The following is a 25,666-nucleotide window of genomic DNA, read 5'->3' as shown; positions in this document are numbered from 1 at the left end:
CACTGGTGGACAGCAGTTGCCTACAACTGAAGAGCTTAATACGACCTCTAACAACTGAAGAGCGTAATACGGCCTCCACCGGTTTAAATAATCCTCATAGGAAAAAAATGACATTAGGGAAAAATATTTGTTTTGATGTCCCCTACAAACTCCCAGAGTTTGTCGGTTTAAATACTTTTCACCCCGTATAAAGCATCTTGGGGGGCGCGGAATGCAGCGCAGTCGAAATGGAGCGAATTATCTGGCGTCCAAAAGGGCAAGATCAGTGGATTTAGGGACAAGGGTGGAAGCATTTCCAAAACGGCAAGGTACATAAACTGTTTGCCTGCTGCAGTGGTTAAAGCATACTGTGCATGGCAAAATGGCGCTATTCAAAACCATAGCTGAGGCAACTGTGGTGAACCACAGGCCATAGATGACAAAATAGCTGCAGTGATGTGTATGGGGAAATAGACGAGCAGCTGTCGACGAACTGATCACCCAAGGGGCTTCAACAGTGCCACATAAACGGCCTTTCAGCAGACGTTATTGCCAGTGCTCTGGGTGCAACCGGCTGCATGTAGTGGCACATGTCGGCACGAATGACGCCTGCCGCTTGGGTTCTGAGGCCATCCTCGGCTCCTTTCGGCGGCTGGCTGATTTGGTGAAGGCAACTAGCAAGCACGCGGGTCGCAGGCTAAGCTGTCTATTTGTAGCACCGTACCCAGGTTTGATTGCGGTCCTCTGGTTTGGAGCAGGGTGGAAGGTCTAAACCAAAAGTTCAGACCGCTCTGCGACGGTATCGGATACGAATGTCTCTCAGCTATCGGGTGCATAATTGTAGGGTTCCCCTTAATAGGTCAGGCGTGCACTACACACAGGAAGCGGATACTAGGGTAGCGGAGTACGTGTGGTGTCCACATGGGCTTTTTTAGGTTAGAGAACACCTCTCTTGGGATCAAAGACGATTTGCCTGTTAAATCAGCCACATCGGCCTCAGATAACCTTGGTCCTCGCAGGTCAGAGATACGAGGGTTGGAACTTTAATAGTGGCAACTATTTATTTACAGCTTGTACAAAATGGAGACGTGTTTCAAAGCTTTACTGACCTTCAAAGTAGTCACCAGCATTGTGTATAACCCGTTGACAGCGATGTGGAAGTCGTAGGATACTCTTAGCAGTACCAGTTGTGTTGACAGTTCGAGCGGCGCGGTCTATTGCACGACGAATGTGTAGCAGTTCTGAAGCGAATGCCGTGAAGTGTTTCCTTCAGTTTAGAAATCCAGCTGAAGTCACGAGGGCTTAAGTCAGGGGAGTGCAGTATAGCACTTAGCTGCCCCATCAGTCAAACAAATCAATAATAGCTTTCACTGTAAGTGCCTGAGCACTGTCCTGCAGAATGATGGTCAGGTCATGCAGAAAGTGTCACCGCTTCTGTCTCTATGCTGTTCATTTTTGGAACACAACCAACGACCAGCTTAGAGACAGAAGTGATGACACTTTCTGCAGGATCTATCATTTTGCAGGAGAATGCTCAAGCACGTACAGTGCAAGCTGTTACTGAATTGTTTGACTGATGGGGCTGCTAAGTGCTATACCACCTACTGCACTTCCCTGACTTAAGCCCTCGAGAGTTCAACTCGATTTCTAAACTGAAGCATTCCCTTCAGAACTGCAACAAATTCGTCAACACAACTGGCACTGCTAAGAGTATCCTACGACTTCCACATCGCTGGCAACGGGTTAAACACAATGCTGGTGACTACTTTGAAGGTCAGCAAAACTTTGAAACACGTATCTATTTTGTGCGAGCTGTAAAGTTCCAACCATATTAGCAAAGATTAATATGATTTTAGTAAACTGCAGGAGCATCCAAGGAAAGGTCCCAGAACTAATATCGCTTATTGAAGGCTATAATGCACAGATAGTATTGGGAACAGAAAGGTGGTAGAAACCAGACGTCAATGACAACTAAATCCTAACTTCAGATTGGAATGTTTAACGTAAGGCTAGGTTAGTCGCCAATCGTGACGGCGCGTTTATTGCAATAAAAATTTGATAAAATCTAGCGAGATTATCACGGATTCCGAACGTGAATTAACCTATCAAAGAACGTTCTTAAAGACCACCTGGGTCAGGATCTGTAGTTGTAGAGCGGTTCAGATTGAACTTGCAGAATATCATTAGTAATTTTCCTCATGATGCCGTTGTAATAGGGGTTGACCTCAACTTGCTAGCTATAGGATTGGGAGTGTTTTGCCATAAAAGCCTGTGCCAGATTGGCATTGTTCTAGATGTCTTGTCCGAAAATTACCTTGAGCAAATAGAGACCAGCTCGAGAAAGTAACGTCTTAGACCTCCTGGCAACAAACAGACCTGAATTTATCGAATCAGTTAACGTAGAGGAAGGTATCAGCGATCACAAGGCTGTGGCAGCGCCTATGACGACGGGTCCTACAAGGAATACTAAGAAATGTAGGAAGATATATTTGCTCAGAAAGGGTGACAGGATACAAACTTCAGAATATCTCAGCAGTCAGCATCAAATATTCGGTGACGAGGACGAAGATATGGAGAACAAATGGAAAAAAATTCAAAAGAATCGTTCATAATACCCTAACAAGTATGTTCCGGGTAAGGTTTTAAGGGGAAAGATCCACCATGTTTTAATAGTCTTGTTACAAAAGCGCTACGTAAAGAAAGAGCACTTCGTTTCAGATTCAAGAGAAGTAAGAACCTAGCTGACAAACAAAAGCTGAACGAAGCTCAAATGAGCGTAAGGAGAGCAATGAGAAAAGCGTTAAATGATTTTGAAACTAAGACGTTGTCACCCGACCTGAGTAAAAACCCTAAGAGATTTTGGTCGTGTGTAAAATCAGTAAGTGGGTCAAAATCATCTATTCATTCTCTCAGCGGCCTCACCGGCACCGAAACGGAAGATCACAGAGAGAAGGCCGGGATACTGAATTCGGTCTTCAAAAGTTGTTTCACCGCGGAAGATCGTAACACTGTCCCTCCTTTCAATCGTCGTGCGAGCGTCGAGATGGCCGACATTGAGACAACCGATCGCGGAACTGAAAAGCAGCTACAATCGCTTAGTTGTGGAAAGGCGTCAGGACCAGATGAGGTACCTATAAGATTCTATAAACATGATGCGAAAGAACTTGCTCCCCTTCTAGCAGTAATTTGTCGTAGATCGCTTGAGCAACTAAAGGTACTCGTACCTAACGGATGGAAAAAAAAAACGCAGGTCACCTCCGTTTTTAAGAAGGGCCGTAAGACAGATTCACCCAGTTATAGACCTATATCGTTGACGTCAATCTGTTGTAGAATTATGGAACATGTTTTATGCTCAAGAATTATGACCTTTTTGAAAATGAACATCTCCTCTATGAAAATCAACACGGATTCCGCAAACAGAGATCCAGCTAAGCTCAGCTCGCTCTGTTCCTCCATGAGATCCACAGCGCAGTGGACAACGGCGCTCAGGCTGATGCCGTGTTCCTTGATCTCAGTGAGGCATCTGACACCGTCCCGCATTGCCGTTTAATGAAAACAAATACGAGCTTACGGAGTATCGGAGCAGATCTGCGACTGGATTCAAGACTTTCTGCAGATGGAACTCAACACGTCGCTCTTAACGGAACAAAGTCGACAGATGTAAAGGTGGTATGCGGGGCATCACAGGGAAGTGTGATAGGACCATTGATGTTTACAGGGTATATAAATGATCTAGTAGAAGGCACCGGATTCTCTTTAAGGCTATTCGCAGATGATGCAGTTGTCTATACCGAAGCAGCAACGCCAGAAGATAGTAAGAATTTGCAGAACGACCTCCAGAGAACTGATGAATGGTGCAGGCTCTGGCAGTTGACCCTGACCGTCAATAAATGTAACATATTGTACATACATAGGAAAAGAAATCCTTTACTGTACAGATACACTATTGATGACGAACAGCTGGAGACAGCGTCTGCCCTAAAATATCTAGGCCTAACTATCCAGGGCGACCGTAAGTGGAATGACCATATAAAACAGTGCGAAAAGCAGACAGCAGACTCAGATTCATCGGAAGAATCTTAAGGAAATGAAACTCATCCACGAAAGAAGCGGCTTACAAGGCGCTTATTCGCTCGATTCTTGAGTATTGTTCATCTATCTGGTATCCCTATCAGATAGGACTGATAGAGGAGATAGAGAAGATCCAGCGAAGAGCGGCGCGTTTCGTCACGGATCGCTTAGCTGGCGAGAGAGCGTTACGGAGAAGCTATACATACTCCACTGGCAGTTGTGAATGACGTAGAGATTTACTATTGAATTTCGGGACAGCAATTTTCGGGAGGAGTTGGACGACATATAACTTCCCCCCCCCCCCCGCCCCCACCCTCCACACACACACATACATCTCGCGTATTGACCACGAGGAGAAAATTCTAGAAATTAGAGACAACACAGAGGCTTACCAACAATCATTCTTCCCATGCATTATTCGCGAGTGGAACCATTAGGTGGCTTGCGGATTACGATGTAGATCTAGATGTAGAATGGCGTGGAACGACTGATTCTCGAAGGGACAGTGGATCAACACATCTATCCTTGGGGACAATTTCCACCGCCACATGCAATATTGTTTTTCCTTGGCACGATGGCACCTACCATCTACATCTACATACATACTCCGCAATCCAGCAAACGGTGCGTGGCGGAGGGTACCTCGTACCACAATTAGCATCTTCTCTCCCTGTTCCACTCCCAAGCCGGCCGAAGTGGCCGTGCGGTTAAAGGCGCTACAGTCTGGAACCGCAAGACCGCTACGGTCGCAGGTTCGAATCCTGCCTCGGGCATGGATGTTTGTGATGTCCTTAGGTTAGTTAGGTTTAACTAGTTCTAAGTTCTAGGGGACTAATGACCTCAGCAGTTGAGTCCCATAGTGCTCAGAGCCATTTGAACCATTTTTTTCCACTCCCAAACACAACGAGGGAAAAATGACTGCCTATATGCCTCTGAACGAGCCCTAATCTCTCTTATCTTATCTTTGTGGTCTTTCCGCGAAATATAAGTTGGCGGCAGTAAAATTTTACTGCAGTCGGCCTCAAATGCTGGTTCTCTAAATTTCCTCAGTAGCGATTCACGAAAAGAACACCTCCTTTCCTCCAGATACTCCCACCCGAGTTCCTGAATCATTTCCGTAACACTCGCGTGATGATTAAACCTACCAGTAACAAATCTAGCATCCCGCCTCTGAATTGCTTCTATGTCCTCCTCAATTAGACCTGATAGGGATCCCAAACGCTCGAGCAGTACTCAAGAATAACTCGTATTAGTGTTTTATAAGCGGTCTCCTTTACAGATGAACCACATCTTCCCAAAATTCTACGACTATCCGACTTCCTCATAACTGCCATTACATGCTTGTCCCACTTCATATCGCTCTGCAATGTTACGCCCAAATATTTAATCGACGTGACTGTGTCAAGCGCTACACTACTAATGGAGTATTCAAACATTACGGGATTCTTTTTGCTATTCATCACACTTATCTAAGAGTTAGCTGCCATGCTTTACACAAATCACAAATCCTGTGCAAGTCATCTTTGTATCCTCCTACAGTCACTCAACGACGACACCTTCCCGTACACCACAGCATCATCAGCAAACAGCCGCACATTGCTATCCACCTTATCCAAAAGGTCATTTATGTAGATAGAAAACAACAGCGGACCTACCACACTTCCAGCAGGAAAATGTAACACAGCTCGGAGCGTACCTGCGTCATTTGAAGAGTCCCAGGATCAGTTAACTATACTCCGCTGGTCACCAAACTTCATCGATATAAACCAAGCGAGAATGTGTGGGACCACGTCAATCGCGCCATGAACGCACAGCCAAAGATATGTAAAGCAGCCGGCCGTGCCACTGGAGTCGGATGGCCCCGCGTCCCTGTAGGCAGTTTCCAGAACGTCACTGAGTCTCGTCCTGAGCGTTTCGCAGCGGTCCGCACTGCAAGATGTGGTTATTCAGGAAAACCTCGGGTTGTCACATTAATGTGACTGGACAGTGTAATAGGCAACAGTATAGATCAGCACGAGGGATGCCCAGAAAGTAATGCACCGCAGTTTTTTTTCTTCAGCAATTCTTTATTGAGCATATTGAGAACTACGCACACGAAACAATGGTGTTTCATCTACACAACCTATTTTTCCACATAATCTCCATCGCGTTCTATGACCTTCCTCCAGCGTGAAACAAGGGCGTGCATGCCCTGTCGGTACCAATCCTTGCACTGCTGGCGGAGCCAGTGCTTCACTGTGTGAATCACCTCCTCTCGTCCTCAAAATGTCTTACACGAATACGTCTGTCCTCGCGAATGACAATATCAGCTCGCTGCAACACGTCAGGTGTGACACACGCGGATGGTCTCCCCGACCGCTGCAAATGTGGAGCTCTGCCGAACCGCCTTCTGATGGCCTCACCCTCCGTGCCCGGCTACTAACTGTATTTCTGTCAATAGCAGATGCTCCATTCACTTTGTACAAGCGTTTGTGAATATTCCCCACAGTTTCCTCCTCTGCAGTGACAAATTCAATGACGGCACGTTGCGTCACCCACAGACGCCATTTTGAAACTGTCCTGCAGCTAAGCTATCTTTCGGAAGAGACGGAAACTTGGCGTGCTCACTCAGGAAACTTCAAATACACTACTGGCCATTACAATTGCTTAACCAAGAAGAAATGCAGATGATAAACAGGTATTCATTGGACAAATAAAGTGTAATAGAACTGACATGTCATTACATTTCCACGCGATTTGGGTGCATAGATCCTGAGGAATCAGTACCCAGAACAACCAACTCTGGCCGTAATAACGGCCTCGATACGCCTGGGTATTGAGTCAAACACAGCTTGGATGGCGTGTACAGGACAGCTGCCCATGCAGCTTCAACACGATACCACAGTACATCAAGAGTAGTGACTGGCGTATTGTGACGAGCCAGTTGCTCGGCCACCATTGGCCAGACGTTTTCAGTAGGTGAGAGATCTGGAGAATGTACTGGCCAGGGCAGCAAACGAACATTTTCTGTATCCAGAAAGGCCCGTACAGGACCTGCAACATGCGGTCGTGCATTATCCTGCTGAAATGTAGGGTTTCGCAGGGATCGAATGAAGGGGAGAGCCACGGGTCGTAACACATCTGAAATGTAACGTCCACTGTTCAAAGTACCTTCAGTGCGAACAAGAGGTGACCGAGACGTGTAACCAGTGGCACCCCATACCATCACGCCGGGTGATACGAAAGTATGGCGATGACGAATACATGCTTTCAGTGTGCGTTCACCGCGATGTCACCAAACACGGATGCGACCATCATGATGCTGTAAACAGAACCTGGATTCACCTGAAAAAATGACGTTTTGCCATTCGTGCACCCAGGTCCGTCGTACAGTACATCATCGCAGGAGCTCATGCCTGTGATGCAGCGCCAAGGGTAACCGCAGCGACGGTCTCCGAGCTGATAGTCCATGCTGCTACAAACGCCGTCGAACTGTTCGTGCAGATGGTTGTTGTCTTGCAAACGTCCCTATCTGTTGACTCAGGAATCGAGACGTGGCTGCACGATCCGTTACAGCCATGCGGATAAGATGCCTGTCATCTCGACTGCTAGTGATGCGAGGCCGTTGGGATCCAGCACGGCGTTCCGTATTATCCTCCTGAGCCCACCGATTCCATATTCTGCTAACAGTCATTGGATCTCGACCAACGCGAGCAGCAATGTCGCGTTAGGATAAACCGTAATCGCGATAGGCTACAATCCGACCTTTATCAAAGTCGGAAACATGATGGTACGCATTTCTCCTCCTTACACGAGGCATCACAACAACGTTTCACCAGGCAACGCCGGTCAACTGCTGTTTGTGTATGAGAAACCGGCGCCAACGTTGTGTGAATGCTCTGAAAAGCTAATCATTTGCATATCACAGCATCTTCTTCCTGTCGATTAAATTTCGAATCTGTAGCACGCCATCTTCGTGGTGTAGCAATTTTAATGGCCAGTAGTGTAATACAGACGTAACGTTTCGCATTCGAAACATTGTTTTCGGCTGAGAAAAAAAATGCGGTGCAATAGTTTATGGGCAACCCTCGTATTTGTACCTGTGGGAGGTGTGCTGTACGCTACTGACGGATGCTACAGGTGCCGCCGGCGGAACTGGAGGAGATCCTGCGCAGCCATCCTGCCGTCGAGGAGGCGGCAGTGGTGGGCGTGCCTGACGAGAGGAGCGGCGAGGTGCCCCGGGCCTACGTGGTGCTCAAGAAGAAGGCCCAGCAGGTGGTCACGCCGCAGGACGTCGCCAAGTTTGTTGATGCCAAGGTAGGCCCCGCCGTCTTCAGTCTGGAGACTGCTCTGTACAGCTCTCCCCACTAGCGTGTCCCGTACACGGCTCTACATCTGTGCACGACTGCTGCCACTTACATTCATTTCAAACTGCTCGCTGTTGTCAAGGTTTGGTCTGCCTCTACAATTGTTACCCCAGTAACGTCTCCTCCAAGACCAAAACAAGTTGTTCTTGCTGCCACCAGGCACACATCAAGGATCGTTGGAGTGACAGGTGGTGTCTCCTCCCAAAATAAGTGTTGACGACCTCCCCTCTGCAGGGTCATTTCGAGACCATTTTTCGCAGAAGTGATATATCATTTGGCGCCTCCACTCCCCTCCCAGCCCGCATCTCGTGGTCGTGCGGTAGCGTTCTCGCTTCCCACGCTCGGGTTCCCGGGTTCGATTCCCGGCGGGGTCAGGGATTTTCTCTGCCTCGTGATGGCTGGGTGTTGTGTGCTGTCCTTAGGTTAGTTAGGTTTAAGTAGTTCTAAGTTCTAGGGGACTTATGACCACAGCAGTTGAGTCCCATAGTGCTCAGAGCCATTTTTGAACTCCCCTCCCAGACGTTAGTTGCATTTCCTTTTCCCCCTGGTAGGACCATGTCGTTCGTCGTTGTGAAGACAATTGTATTGTACTGTATTGTATGTTAACCGGGGACCTAGAAACGACGGAGAGGCTCCGTCCCCGCCACAGCCGCAGTGGTCCACAACCCCACGACGACTACCGCAGTCCACTTCGCCCCTCCGCCGCCCCACACCGAACCCTGGGTTCGGCCCCCGGTGGACCCCCCCCCCCCCCTCCCCAAGGAACGACTCACACCAGACGAGTGTAAACCCTATGTTTGCGTGGTAGAGTAATGGTGGTGTACGCGTACGTGGAGAATGTGCAGCAATCGCCGACATAGTGTAACTGAGGCGGAATAAGGGAGCCCGCATTCGCCGAGGCAGGTGGAAAACCGCCCAAAACCATCCACAGACTGGCCGGTTCAACGGACCTCGACACAAATCCGCCGGGCGGATTCGTGCCCAGGACCAAGCGCTCCTTTCCGCCCAGAAAGCCGTGCGCTAGACCGCACGGCCAACCGGGAGGGCAAGACAATAGTAACATTAACATCACAAAAGTACTGGACGAACGAATACGCCACAAGTGCCGTGGAATACAAGTGGAATGATCATATAAAATTAATTGTTGGTAAGGCGGGTACCAGGTTGAGATTCATTGGGAGAGCCCTTAGAAAATGTAGTCCATCAACAAAGGTGGTGGCTTACAAAACACTCGTTCGTCCTATACTTGAGTATTGCTCATCAGTGTGGGATCCGTACCAGATCGGGTTGACGGAGGAGATAGAGAAGACCCAAAGAAGAGCGGCGCGTTTCGTCACAGGGTTATTTGGTAAGCGTGATAACGTTACGGAAATGTTTAGCAAACTTAAGTGGCAGACTCTGCAAGAGAGGCGCTCTGCATCGCGGTGTAGCTTGCTGTCCAGGTTTCGAGAGGGTGCGTTACTGGATGAGGTATCGAATATTTTGCTTCCCCCTACTTACACCTCCCGAGGAGATCACGAATGTAAAATTAGAGAAACTCGAGCGCACACGGAGGCTTTCCGGCAGTCGTTCTTCCCGCGAACCATACGCGACTGGAACATGAAAGGGCGGTAATGACAGTAGCACGTAAAGTGCACTCCGCCACACACCGTTGGGTGGCTTGTGTAGTATAGATGTAGATGTAGATGTAGAACACACTGTTATAAACAAGAGCACTGTAGGAGACGGAATAAACACTGCTTCCTGGAATCGTTCGGATGCCATTGTCGGCGATGCTACCACGTTGTCGGCGATGTAACCACACTGTTCGGATGTCATTGTCGATGATGCAGTGCGGAAGGAGAGGAGGATGGCGCTTCGGCAGGCTAGGGAGCGAAATCTGTGTCAGTACACTGTTTATTTATCAACAGTGAGCTCTGGTGAAACGTTATGTTGCTGTGAAGTGCAGTTGCAACTTATTCGCCTAAATGCCATGACGCTAATAATAATCTAGCACAATAAATGCATTTATATCTTAAAAATAAGTATCCTCTGAGTTAGTTCACGCTTTTCGTAGGGAGGATCTGGATTTGGTTACTGATGACGGCACCAGCAGAAACGGAAACGTCACTGAAACAGCGTCGGAGGAAAATATTTGCACCGAGCAGTTATCCAAACGAGATTAGTTATTTATTTATCCATAAAAATTATATAAATTCTGTTATCATAGATACAGGAGAGATCACCGAAGTATCTGCGCTAGCAGAATAGAAATGCGGGAAACACAATTTATTGGACTCACCAAAACGAAACACTTACACAATCTCAAAAAGAACAACAGGTTCGATCCCAGCTGTGGATCGCCACCAATATAAAATAGCAAATAATAATAGAAAAGACCCGACTCTTCACGGGGAGAGATCACTATCAAACAATTCTACAACGTTAAGATGTTCGTCGACTTTACCAAGTTCATCTGCAAGAAAGCGACCAGCTAGAAGAGCCGTCTGGCCATGGCTGCCGGAGTGGCAACTTGTATACTTTCAAGCGGTGCGTCGAACTGCCCTTTTCCGGCAGTTCGCCATCCTGTAAAGCCCGTTTGGCGGACGTATCTGCCGGAACTATTTCCGATCGCGTTCCTGGGTTAGCTGCGACCTCTGGTGAAGCTGTTCTGCAGGCTCTGCGAACGGTAAGCGGTCCCTGGCGGCCGTTGATGGAGACCCGGTGCTGTGTTGTTGCCGCTGGTAAATATTTGTGTTGGCAAACAGACGACATTCTGGGTGATCAAAAAATCAGTATAAATTTGAAAACTGAATAAATCACAGAATAATGTAGATAGAGAGGTACAAATTGACACACATGCTTGGAATGACATGGGGTTTTATTAGAACCAAAAAAATAGAAAAGTTCAAAAATGTCTGACAGATGGCGCTTCATCTGATCAGAATAGCAATAATTAGCATAACAAAGTATGACAAAGCAAAGATGATGTTCTTTACAGGAAATGACCAGTATGTCCACCATCATTCCTCAATAATAGCTGTAGCTGAGGAATAATGTTGTGAACAGCACTGTAAAGCATGTCCGGAGTTATGGTGAGGCATTGGCGTCGGATGTAGTCTTTCAGCATCCCTAGACATGTCGGTCGATCACGATACACTTGCGACTTCAGGTAACCCCAAATCCAATAATCGCACGTACTAAGGTCTGGGGATCTGGGAGGTGAAGCATGACGAAAGTGGCGGCTGAACACACGATCATCACCAAACTACGCGCGCAAGAGATCTTTCACGCATGTAGCAATATGGGGTGGAGCGCCATCCTGCATAAACATCGTACATTCCAGCAGGTGTTTATCAGCCAGGCTGGGGATGATGCGATTCTGTAACATATCGGCGTACCTCTCACCTGTCACGGTAGCAGTTTTGCTGTCCTGTGCCATATGTCGGACATTTTGTGAACTTTATTTTTTTCTGTTCTAATAAAATCCAAGCATGTATGTCAATTTTTACCCCTCTATCTACATTATTTGGTTTATAAGTTTTCAAATTTATACTGACTTTTTGATCACCCTGTAGGTTTCCCTGGTGAATATACGCCCTGTGATGCAGGCATCCCGTGTTGGTTGGCCGTGAAGCGGGATGCCGAAGCAGTAGGCGCTACGACGTCTGAAGTGGGCGGCCACAGCAATCACAGTTTAAAAATAAAACCTGACACGTTTGACGTTGACAAACACAACAGCTTTCCAGTAAACAAAGATCAAGAAACAAGCTGTGTCCGCGAGATAATTGCCAGTGTGTGGTTACGATCCCTACTGATTGCAGTACGAAACATTGTCTTAGTAACTTACATATGTATGACGGGCGTTCAAAAGAAAAAGTACTAAACAACACTGTGGGTATAATTGTAGCCTTTAGTCAAAAGTAATCAGAAGCCTACGCACAACTATGCCACTGTTACCCGAGCCAAAGGATTCCCTGTTCCCAGAATTCCAGTGGTTGTGACAGAAGCGAATCATTCACTGTGTCCTTCGCTTCGTCTTCCAAGTTAAGGCGCTTCCCTTTGAGATGTGTTTTTTTTTAGCTGACCAAGTCGCAGGGTGACATGTTTGGGCTGTAGGGTGGATACACAAGCTGCTCTCAATTTAACTTCGCCATTACTCTCTGTGTACCTCGGAGACATGAGGACGCGCATTGTCGTGGATCAGAATCACTCCCTCCGTGAGCAGCCCAGGTCGTTTGCTCTTGATGGACTTGTGTAGGCTGCTGAGTCTCAAAGCAAACGTTATTCTTAACGATTTTTCCGTGCTCAGGGAATTCGATAAGAATCGGACCCAGGACGTTCGAAAAATACGGTGGGCATCACCTCGCGTGCTGAGGGTACAGCTTTGCAATCAAAGAGTAAGTAAACGGACACTACATTCATGTCCTCAGATGTCTGACTCACTACATTATGCCAAAGTGGCACATGCAAGCTTCAACCAGTCTGGGAGGTACAATTCTTATATTTGAAATATGGGCCCCATTCAATTGGCATTTCAGCCACAGCATACCTTATCTTGCGTGTCTTTGGAGAAAGTAGTATGTGCATGATGGGTTACAGGGGTCATATGCTCGCGTATGGTCCAGCACCAGGCGCTGGGATCATATGACAACGAAATGTGCGTATTGCACTTTTGGCCAGGAGTCCCCTTCTGTGGAGTTCTGCCGGCTGGTGCAGAACTTTTTATTTGACACCACTTCGACGACTTACGAATCGATGATGATGATGATGAAATGATGATGAGGGCAGCACACACACCCAATCCCGAGCAGAGAGTATCCCCAATTCGGCTGGTAATTGAATGTGGGTTCCAGTGATCGAAAGTCAGCAATGCGAACCACAATTCCACGAGCTGCTGACCCTATGGCAATGGATAATGCAATTTGACCACATACTTTCTCATTGGAACCTCCATCCACTGAATCATCATCATCATTCGTGACAGGGTCTAATAAGATTGGATTGTGTAAAGATTGGGACTTTGTACGGGCGCTGATCACCGCGTAGTTGATCATCCTACAAACCAAACATCATCATCATCCATCCACTGAAATTTCCATCTAGATCACGTACGCAGAACCGTGACTCGGCTGAGAAGCCGATGCGGTGCCACTCCTACGCCTTGTTTTTGTTGACACAAGGGAAACAGCCACAGTCCTCAGTGCTCAATACGCTGTAACGCTGTGGATTCTTCGCTAGCTATAAACAAACCCATTTTGTAACTCAAGGTATGTGACGTGCCTGTAGGTATGCAGACAACTCGGTAGATGTGACGTACATGTACAGACAAACGAATGATTACAATTTCAGAAAAATTTCATGAGCTATTCAAGAGTAAGGGCTTCACAAATTCAGCAAGTCAATAATGTGGTGTCCATCTCTAGGCTTAGATAAGCAGTTATTCAGCTTGGCATTGACTGATAGAGTTGTTGGATCGCTTCCTGGGGATATCGTGCCAAATTCTGCCAAACTGGCGGGTTAGATAGTCCTGCGCATAATGCTGCAAATGTTCTCAACTGCGGAGAGATCCGACAACCTAGCCGGTCAAGGTAGTGTTTCGCAAGCACTAAGACAAGAAGCAGAAATTCTAGCCATGTGTGGACGGACATTATCGTGTTGAAATGAATCCCATGGCTTGCCATGAAGGGTATAGAGTATAGCGGCCGTACCATTGTGCTGTAAGGGAGTCGCGGATGACAACTAAGTGGGTCCTGCTAAAAAATGAAATGTCACCCCAAACCATCACTCCTGCCTGGTTGTCGGTCTGCATCGCGGGTGACATACATGTTGATATCCTGTCGCTTTCGGGGGCACCTCCAGACACATCTTTGCTGGTTATCGGGTCTCAGTTCGAAGAGGGACCCATTACTGAACACAGTTCTACTCCAGTCAACGAGATTCCAGGCCGAATGTTCCCAGCAGCACTGCAAACCGGCTTGTTGATGTTCAGACGTCAATGACAGACAGTGCAAGCGGCGAGCTTAGCCGCGTTTGTGTGCCGCCTATTAATGATCCTAGTGGTCACTCAGGTACCAGTTGCACGTCGGATCGATGACAATGATGAATCCGGGACTCTGAGTAGCTCTCTGGCGATTGAACAGTCCTCACATTCTGTTACGTCGACCGCCTCCTTCTTGATGCTATGTTCGACCATGGTACACCCATTCCTACCAACATCGTCGAATAGCGGCGTAGCTCCTGTTCAAATGTCGAGCGATTCACCGATTACTCCAACCGGCTTCTTTGAGCTCAACGACACATCCTCTCTCAAATTCTGACAGCTCAGGTGGCTGGATGCAAGGCATAGTTACTCAGCAACTGAGTACATGCTATGAAATTCGCAAGGATTTTGTGCCCTGGTATCGACATATCCCCTGTTTACTATTCTCAACAGCTGTCTGCTGACACTGCAACACCGCGCGGGATTAACCAAGCGGTCTAGGGCGTTGCTGTCATAGACTGTGCGGCTGGTCCCGGCAGAGGTTCGAGTCCTCCCTCGGGCGTGGGTGTGTGTGTTTGTCTTTAGCATAATTTAGGTTAAGTAGTGTGTAAGCTTAGGGACTGATAACCTTAGAAGTTAAGTCCCATAAGATTTCACACACATTTGAACATTTTGAAAACTGCAACGCGGCGTTACACATTCGACCACTGGCTGCTAATCTTACGTTTTCCGTTGATACCTGTATGAATATCAATTTGTAGCTAATTTCTGTAACTCCTTTGTGCTGCTTTTGGTCCTTTTTTTGTCGTCGAATGTATTTCCTCATTTCTAAAATGTGGAAGACTTTACTCTTATCTACTTTGTTCAGTTGCTCTGAAATGGTGATTATTTGAATATCCACGATTGTAGTAGTCTTTGATGTTTGTTGCTTGCTTCCTTAATGGTTTTACAGTTTTAATGGTCAGCGGCGTGCAGTCTCACTCCCCTCCCCCACCCCCTCTCTCTCTCTCTCTCTCTCTCTCTCTCTCTCTCTCTCTCTCTCACACACACACACACACACACACACACACACACACACACACACACACACACAAGCACATATCTTCACTCACTAACATCATCACTCCCACTCCTGCACACTCACACAGTTTCTCAGTGACATCCATACTCACTCATTCATTCACACACATCCTCTCTCACCCACTCAGCTCCTAACTCATTCACTTACACACTCATATGTTTGGTCATTTACTCATCACATACATCTTCACTTACTCATTCTCTCTCTCTCTCTCTCTCTCTCTCTCTCTCTCTCTCTCTCTCTCTCTCTCTCTTTCACTCACTAACACACACACACACACACACACACACACACACACACACACACACATCCATTTATATGCAAGTATATGTATAACTATGAGCTTTATTTAATTGATCAGCAATACAGTAAGAAATGTAACTGTAAAATGTTGGCACAGTATAAGACGGAATGCGAAAATCCTAATCCGATCACCCTAACTAAAAAGTATGAGGTGCCGAATACTTTATCTCAGCACAGATCCTAGGAATGAAAACAGCTCGCGTCTCAGTGCGATGTCTTTCGTTTGATTTTCAGGTCGCGGACTACAAGAAGCTAGCGGGTGGTGTGCATTTTATCGACGCCATACCGAAAAACCCATCTGGCAAGATCCTGCGGCGGGTGCTCAAGCAGCAGACGAGGTGATCACCAGCCCTACCAACACGCACCACCACCAGTATTTGAAGAAGCAGCTGCCGTGACGCCCACATTCTGTTGCCGTCATTTCTGGTTGCTACGCAGGGAAACAGCAATATTTTTCTCTACTCCAGACTGTACACCTATCTATTTTTTGTAAATATGAAATAATAAACACTAGTTCTCCTAAGAAATTATTTAGTATCATCATTTTACTAACTAAGGTACAGTTTCGTCACAATATCGCTTTTAAGAAACAATTGCTTTCATGCATTAATGTTAAAAAAAGGATGCAGTCCAACTGCAGTTCTCTTCGTGAAATGTTCAACTAAGATACAGTACTGTTTTGTCGTAGTGCCTCAGGGAAGTGTGAATAGAACCACTGTTGTTCTCTATATGCATAAATCATTTGGCGGACAGAGTGGGTAGTATTTTGAGGTTGTTTGTTGATGATGCTGTGGTGTATGGTAAGGTGTTGAAGATGATTGACTGTTGGATTACACAAGATCACTTGGACAAAATTTATACTTGGTGTGATGAATAGCAGTTAGCTCTAAGTGTAGAAGAACGTAAATTAATACAGATGAGTAGGAAAAACAAACTCGTCATGTTCGAATACAGCATTAGTAATGCCCTGCATGACATCGTCGTGTCGTTTAAATACCTGAGCTCAACGTTCATAGCGATATGAAATGGAATGAGCATGTGAGGATTGTGGTGGGAAAGGCGAATGGTCGACTTCGGTTTATTGAGAGAATTCTGCATCTGTAAAGGAGACGGCATATAGAACGGTAGTGCGACCTACTCTTGAGTGGTGCTCGAGTGTTTGGGAACCGTACCATGTTGGAGTAAAGGAAGACATCGAAGTAATTCAGAGACGGGCTGCTAGATTTGTTACTGGTAGGTTCGAACAACACAGAGTTGTTAGGAACTCAAATGATAATCCCCGGAGGGAAGGCGACATTCTTTTCGAGGAACAGTATTGAGAAAATTTAGAGATCCGCCATTTGAAGCTGACTACGAAGGAGCTCAAATATGAGAAATTAGGGCTCATACGGAGGCATATAAACAGTCGTCGAAAGGTAAACACGTGCGCTCGTGCTACGCCAGCAAGTGATATTCAATTGACATTCAGAACCGCTGTTGCCTCTCTCCTGTTTTGTCCATGACCTATAGTCAAACATATACACGATTGTTGGGCTTAATTGAAGCAGAAACGCGAGATATCCGATTTAATGAAAAGAATTTATCAGCCACTGTAGATTGCTTTATACTCTGTAGTTTCTGAATTGTTTTAATTATGTACTTCTTTTTGATTGTTCTTTACCGACCCCCATCCATTATTTGGTTATTTTCGTTGTTTCTTTTTCGCTTAATTGCTATCTCTGGCTGAAACTGTATTTAATCTGTATGTATTTTATCGACCCCAGACACGGTCATCAATCATCTTGATATTAAAAAACCTTAAAATAGTTAGGAATTTCGCTTCACAGCTGTGAACTCCCAATATCGCTATTTTACCATCCTGTACGCATTACAATTATGACTGATGTGTCATAAAGTCATACTTAGAAGAAAAAATAAACCTTAATAACGAAAATCTAAGATTTTTATTTTTGCTAACATATAGAACATGTAGTTATGCCTGAACCCATACACTAATTTCTGTTAACGATAATGTTTCCTTTACAGGGAGTGTAGTGGAACTGACATTGGGATCATTGACTGATTGCATCACTGTCTATACTGATGCACTCTTATGAACTCTGCTTTTATCTTCCTATCTTGCAGACCATAGGTTTAACACAAATTCCTAAAACACTCACAGAGCATCCTTGCACAACTGTGGTAGAAAGTTAGATCAGAATCAGTGTCACAGATTTTAGACAATGGTGACCCTACCAGGATGGTAAAATACCATGGTAAGGTCGTTGACCATATGTAAGTAGTAGGATAGAAAAATATCCTTTAAAAATTTCGTAATTATTTTTTTGTGTTGTATGAACCAATGGTAAATTTCAGTGGCTACTGACAAGTCAGTAGGGAGACAGAGACGTGCAATGCACTGAGAGATGTACGCCGTATCCCCATAGTATAGTTGTAACACCATTGTTAGTTTTAAGTTTTTTTGCAAGAGCAGAAATGGCTGACGCAGTGTTTATAAGTTGGTTCTGTCCCAACTGGTAAGTGACGGTCGTACAGTCTTGTTATTCTGTCAAGGGAACTAGGAAGAGTAGAGAAAGATGAAGATAATAATTTTATGAAGCGAGTAAGTTCGTATGATCGCATGATTACATAAGTACGGCGCGACAGTTAAAATTGCAAAGAGGGGAGTCAGAGAGATTAGCAATTGCAGAAGGATAGCTTGATCGGACTGATATTGACACCCAGTAAGATAATGTACAGGAACCTCAAGACAGCACGACAGACAACACAACGCCGCGAGAAATAGAACAGGGGGTGGTGCACGATGTAAATGCCGAGCAAGAAGGCGCAGTAAGCGGCGACCAACATACTGCAGAGGTGCAGGAAGATGGGGAACGTCTTGAAGACGTAGAACCCATAGTGCATGTAATCAGGCCTCCCTCAGGAGCGAGTACAGACAATGCAAGTTGAATTTTGTCACCGCATGGTTCACTGCAGTCAGTTGCAGACAGACACAAGAATGTAAACGCAGAACAAAGCGCGCTGGAAAAAGAGGTAGTAGGACCCGTTAATTTATCGGAAATTCTCCAGCAATTAACGAGCACCAAAAATGGTTCAAATGGCTCTGAGCACTATGGCACTTAACATCTATGGTCATCAGTCTCCTAGAACTTAGAACTACTTAAACCTAACTAACCTAAGGACATCACACAACACCCAGCCATCACGAGGCAGAGAAAATCCCTGACCCCGCCGGGAATCGAACCCGGGAACCCGGGCGTGGGAAGCGAGAACGCTACCGCACGACCACGAGATGCGGGCTAACGAGCACCATATCGATACAAAACAGAGCGGTAAAACAGCAGACGAAACACCTGCAACAACAGATACATGAGCACAGTAAGCAGAGTGCGGGAACAGTGAAACAACTGCAACAGATACGTGACCAGAATGCAAAAACAACGAAACTACTGCATGGAATTGGAAAACAAAACATAGAGATCAAAGAACAATTACGTCACACTGAGGAGATGTGATCGAAAATCTAATAATAGGTCACACACAATTAAGAACAGATATTGACAAGGTCCAAGTAGATGTGCCGACATTGCGGGATGGCACCCAGACAGAAATAAAAACGTTGCATGACGACACTCAGGGTGAAATTAAAACAATATTTGACGACTTCAAAACATTACGTGATGAGAACAAAGCATTACGTGACAATAGTCACGGTGAAATTGTAAAGATAACCAAACAGGTTAATGCAATTACACTCCAAGCAGCAGGCACTGCGTGACAAATAGTTGAAGATAGTGTGTTGCTGTGGTGTCACCGCCAGACACCACACTTGCTAGGTGGTAGCCTTTAAATCGGCCGCGGTCCGTTAGTATACGTCGGACCCGCGTGTCGTCACTACCAGTTATTGCAGACCGAGCGCCGCCACACGGCAGGTCTAGTCTAGAGAGACTCCCTAGCACCCGCCCCAGTTGTACAGCCGACTTTGCTAGCGATGGTTCACTGTCTACAGACGCTCTCAATTGCAGAGACGACAGTTTAGCATAGCCTTCAGCTACGTCATTTGCTACGACCTAGCAAGGCGCCATATTCAGTTACTATGAATGTATTCTGAACAGATAATATTGTGAATTTTGTACCGTCAAGAGCGACGTTCATCATTAATGGATTAAAGTTAAGTATCAAACTAATTACGTCCGCTTTCTGAATTCTCATTCCTTGTCATGTTCCAGACCTCACGTCAGTATAGTTCTTCCCTCCTCACGCCAGCCTGCTTAAGCTAAAACGAGTGCATTTCGGCCTCCACTCGTAACACGGTGTTGGCTCTTCTGCTAACACAAAAGTTGCAAGAACGCAGCATGAAAGCAGTTCTGATGAGGTACGAGAGTCGCATCTTGATAATAGAAGCGAAAACGAAGAATCAATTCGAAAAACTCAGAGAAGAACTGTTGCGAACTATACAAGAGCGAAGTGATCAAGATCATACAAGCTCTGAATCTGTAACAACTTCCGACTCAATAACAACACCAGAAAGGCCTGAAGTTTCACAAGGAATGAAGGAAGATTTCACACAAATACAATCACAGGCAGAGAAGAAGTTACGCGATAGCTGACCACCTGCGATGCTACAGGTACGTTTCTAAATTTACGAAGAGCAAACGGCACCACGAAGACGTCGGGTACCTCAGGTATACTTTTCGGAACAATTCGGACCATATGATGAAGTGACAAGATTAGCCAGGCAAGACACCGAGCCAATACGTTACAGTGGGCAATATCCAATGGATTTACCACAACATGAAAGGCTGGCACGTGAACTGATCGCAAACAGAAGCGGCGAGGACTCTCGAATTTCGTACGGTACCATGACGAGGTACGACAACGATCATTTCCTCACTCTAAGAAAGTTTCAGCATTTCCGTGAAGGAAACTCACTGCATCCACGAACCTTCACTGATCAATTCAGAGTAGGACTACCAGAACATTGGACATTAGCACACAAACTATACTTTATATGCGCCCAATTGTCTGGAATAGTAGCAGAAACGATGCAAACTAGCAGCTACATGTCAATCATGTAAAGATTTCAGGGGTAAGTTTCTCTCAAGCTGTTGGTCGAGTGAAGTGCAAAATCGATTAAGTATGCCGGCCGTTGTGGCCGAGCTGTTCTAGGCGCTTCAGTCCGGAACCGCGCTGCTGCTGCTACGGTCGCAGGTTCGAATCCTGCCTCGGGCATGGATGTGTGTGATGTCCTTAGGTTAGCTAGGTTTAAGTAGTTCTAAATCTAGGGGACTGATGAGCTCAGTTGTTAAGTCCCATAGTGCTCAGAGCCATTTGAACCATTTGAGTGAAGTATGAACTACTGCAAAATCCATACTTCGAGAATTCAGGAGAGAAGAGCCCTGTAACATTTTTCGAAGCAATGGCAAAGAAAAACCAACGTTTGGTTGTGCCGTACAGCGATGGAGAAGTGATTAAATTGTGTACCATGAGGCTGCCACTATAATACAGTCATTGTTAGTGCGCGGATGCAATGATGTGGAATCCTTCAAAGGAATTTTGAGAGAACTAGAATTCATATTCCCGGAAGATGAGGCAAGAAAAAAGAGAAACCCGGGTGAAAACTGGATTGAAAGACTTCGAAATTCGGCGGAGACCTCACGAAGGAATGTCAGCTATTACGAACCGCGTGATAACAGCGCAACGAGAAGTGACAATATTCCAACACAGAAACGGTTATGTATACGGGACAAGAAATGGCAACAGTTATCCACCCAGGAATGGCAAATACTATTACAGCGGGAATAACGGTAATCGCAATGGGTATTGGAGGACAGATTACCAGCACCGAAACACGTATCGACAAGTCGAACAAAGACAGAAAGGACCGAAAGAAGACGTGGAGATAAGGCCACCAAACCCTGATAAACGTTCGCATTGACGACAGAGCGCCCAAGCCAAGGAGAACAGCGCACCTATCCAGGCAAGCTCCTGCAGCGTAACGAGAGAAATAAATTTTGACACGAGAGATGAAAGATGAAGGAACAGAACCGCAGGCACCGAAAGAAGGCAAGATACCACAAACATCAAGTTGGAAACGAATTAGTTGGGAAAATTTCGCGGAAAACGGACTACCAAAGCAAGAAGAGGCAAGCATAACGGAAGTCGAGTTAAGAGCTAAAGTAATTAGCATTACAGAGTTATTTATTGCAGAAACTAGGGAGAGCCGATTCCAAGAGGATAACGTACCGTCGAGAGAAATAAACATTTTGTCATGAGGAAACAAGACAGCAGGGATCAGGTAAAGGCAGTAAAATAAAAACATCTTGTTGGGAAGAAATTAATTGGGAAGATACTAACAAAGAGAACGAACTGCCAGAGGCAGGCACAACAGAAGATAGGAATGGGGACGACGTAAGTAGAACTACAGAGTTATCTGAGTTTAAGACCAAGGAAAACGAACTCATAGAGGATAATGCACTGTCGACGGAAGTTGAAGATAAGCTGCAATTGGGCACAGGTCCCAAAGTGTACAATGATGGAAGTTACAGTGACAGAATAAGGGCATTTAGATGCGGTTTTTGGGAGTTTACACGAAGAAAGAAGAGGCGGATGTAGTTGAGCTGAGGGAAGACGAAGTTAAATGTGGAGAAGAAGTTGTAAAAGAGAGACAGATAGTGGTCGAGGCATATCTGACAGAAGCTTCGAATTCACAGGTGAAGATCTTGAAACGACTCGCGCATGATTCAATAGAGGATGCTTTAATGCAGGGAGATGACGAAGAACAGAGCATTAGCAAAAATCCCAAATAATGTAGTCATAGACAGAGAAAACGAGCTAACCGCGATTTTGGAAAACTTATTTGACCAGTGCAATGCTAATAAAGAATTACCGATCTTGAAAATTAAGAATATTAAAATCATGCTGCAGATGTCAATAAACAAATAAGGTTAACTTTTTCGCGCCAAGGTCAAAAGATCGTAGCCAATTTCGTTATTATGTCTAAATTAACGGTGGAATTGATGATTGGTGAGGATTTTCTGAATGAAAGACGAGCTGTGATAAACATGGGAAAAGGCAGCGTCACTTTGAAAGTACTACACTTCTCTTTGAACCAGGGCTGTATAGTGCCAAACATAGGTGGTAGAGCAAGAGCCTTCCAGACCTAAGGAACGGAATTCCAGCCGACCGGGGTGCCCGAGCGGTTCTAGGCGCTACAGTCTGTAACCGCGCTACCGCTACGGTCGCAGGTTTTAAATTCTGCCTCGGGGATGGAAGTGTGTGATGTCCTTAGGTTAGTTAGGTTTAAGTAGTTCTAAGTTCTATGGGACTGATGACCACAGCAGATAAGTCCCGTAGTGCTCAGAGTCATTTGAACCATATTTGAACGATATTCCACCACTCAAACAAAATGGTATAGACAGAACGAACCGAGCATAGAATGAGATAGGTAAAAGTTTAGGACTTCATCACGTAAGCTGTATTTAGAGATATGACACATAATCACTTATAGGCATCATTGAATAATATCGAAGAACCGTTGTAAGCTGTATTTAGAGATATGACACATAATCACTTACAGGCATCATTGAATAATATCGAAGAACCGTCAAGTATGTTTCAGACAGGGCTTGACCAGGAGTCTGAGGAAAAGAAGAGACAGAGAAATGAGAAGTACTTGAAATTTGTAGATGTAGGAACCGTCATTGTTATGCAGAGTTTGCAAAGGTGAAACGGATAAATCATGATCTAATAGCATGACATACTAACATGCCACACCATGACACCACACATAACGAGCATAAGGAGTCTGATTAGATTCAGATATCAGGAACAAATTGGAACCTCATAGAGAAACTAGAACTGTAACACAGAGATTAGACGCCAAACCATAAATAATTTCTAAATAGGCGTAAATTAGGCGTTAGGCATTAGGTAGAGTGTGAGAAAATATTTTTGTAAGCACCAGAGTTCAAATGGCTCTGAGCACTATGGGACTTAACTTCTGAGGTCATCAGTCCCCTAGAACTTAGAACTACTTAAACCTAACTAACCTAAGGACAATACACACATCCACGCCTGAAGCAGGATATGAACCTGCATCCGTAGCAGTCCAGACTGGAGTGCCTAGAACCACTCGGCCACCCCGGCTGGCGAAGTGCTACAAAAATATAAATACCTTCAGACAAATAGAAGTTTTAAATCCAGTAATCCACGAGACTCCACACTAAGAGGTCCACATTACTATCAAGGTCACATCCTGCTGCTGAAATTCTGGGCAGAACTACTCTGCCCACCTAAAGGTTTGTTGACAAACATCTCGCACAGGTCCTTCAGCTTTGTGCAAAGTCATTCGTCGCCAACCTCACGCAAGAACATTCATAGACATCGTGTGAAAATAGTTGTCGAAATTAGACAAAGATCGGTGTCAGGCTGCAAAAACCACAACAATTAACGCTATTATGTAAAAATGTGCAATAGCCAGAAGTAATTGCAAGAAAAATATCCAAACTGGAAAAAGTAAGACTCAAACTACATGAAGAAAATGACAATAATAACTGAAAATTTTTTTATACTATTTATAAAGAGTATTGCTAACCAAGAATGGTGGTGCATATGTTTACCTGCAAAGTTTCTAGATGATTCATTCTTGACACCCACAACATATGGGTTCCTTATGGTGTTCCCACAGTAAACAGCAAAAGTAACTGCCTAATATCGTGTAGGACCACCGCAGACACGGAGAAGTGAAGCAACATGACACCTGTCCCGCCGGAGGTTCGAGTCCTGGGTGTGTGTGTTGTTCTTAGTATAAGTTAGTTTATGTAGTGTGAAAGTCTAGGGATCAATGACATAAGCAGTTTGGTCCCTTAGGAATTCACACACATTTGAACATTTTGCAACATGACGTGGCATGGACGCGACTAATGTCTGAAGTAATGCTGGTGGGAATTGACACGATGAATCCTCCAAGACTGTTCATAAATCCATAAGAGTACGGGGTGGTTGAGATCTCTTCTGAACAGCATGTTGCAAGGTATCCCAGATATACTCAATAATATTCATGTCTGGGGAGTTAGGTGGCCAGCGGATATGTTTGAACTCAGAAGAGTGTTCCTGGAGCCACTCTGTATCAATTCTGGATGTGTGGGCTGTCACATTGTCCTGCTGGAATTGCTCAAGTCAGTAGGTATGCACAATGGACATGTATACAGGTAATCAGACAGAATGCTTGTGTAGATGTCACCTGTCAGAGTCATATGCAGGTGTATCGGGGGTCTGATATTACTCTAACTGCCAACTGCACATGCCCCCACACCATTATAGAGCCACCACCAGCTGACATGCATGTATTCATGAAGTTGAAACTTCCTGGCAGATTGAAACTGTGTGCCGGACCGAGACTCGAACTCGGGACCTTTGCCTTTTGCGGGCAAGTGCTCTACCAACTGAGCTACCCAAGCATGACTCACGCCCCATCCTCACACCTTTACTTCTGCCAGTATCTCGTCTCCTACCTTCCAAACTTTACAGAAGCTCTCCTGCGAACCCTGCAGAACTAGCACTCCTGAAAGAAAGGATATTGCGGAGACATGGCTTAGCCACAGCCTGGGAGTGTTTGAGTTTGAGAAGAAAGAGTCAGTTTAATCATCTACAAGTATTTGGGACAGAATGTTTTGTCTGGATTACAGCACAGAAATGGAGAAAGTTTGATACCAAATCTTTGAAAGGTTATATAGTTGGCTATGATGACTGTGGCTATCGTGTATACCTTCCAGATAGGCATTCAGATATTGTTAGCCGAGTTGTAAAATTCAAGGATGAAATATTGAAGCAATCATTGAAGAGTGATGTTACCAAATTAGTTGACATATTGACAATGATACAGAAACATCTGATTCTAATGATGATGAAATATGAAAAGAA

At 45.3% G+C, this 25,666-nt stretch overlaps 1 protein-coding gene and 1 non-coding gene across 3 annotated transcripts in view; one reads left to right on the top strand and one right to left on the bottom strand.

Annotated features, from left to right (window-relative positions):
* Positions 1-16,269, top strand: part of LOC124717054 (4-coumarate--CoA ligase 2-like) — a 269,113-nt gene extending 252,844 nt beyond the window's left edge. For both annotated transcript variants that reach the window (XM_047243732.1, XM_047243735.1), the window contains exons 10-11: positions 8,170-8,346; positions 15,977-16,269. In XM_047243732.1, coding sequence (XP_047099688.1) covers positions 8,170-8,346; positions 15,977-16,084 — 285 coding nt within the window. In that variant the 3' untranslated portion in view covers positions 16,085-16,269. The remainder of the gene's footprint in view (positions 1-8,169; positions 8,347-15,976) is intronic.
* Positions 16,270-25,129: 8,860 nt separating this feature from the next.
* Trnal-caa lies at positions 25,130-25,204 on the bottom strand. Its single transcript has one exon. It is a non-coding gene; the product is annotated as a tRNA-Leu (tRNA).
* Positions 25,205-25,666: the final 462 nt, after the last annotated feature.

The sequence above is a fragment of the Schistocerca piceifrons genome, chromosome 9 (genome assembly GCF_021461385.2).
Source record: "Schistocerca piceifrons isolate TAMUIC-IGC-003096 chromosome 9, iqSchPice1.1, whole genome shotgun sequence".
NCBI lineage: Eukaryota > Metazoa > Arthropoda > Insecta > Orthoptera > Acrididae > Schistocerca > Schistocerca piceifrons.
Note: the sequence above shows the minus strand (reverse complement) of the source record. Positions and strands in the feature narration are given on the sequence as shown.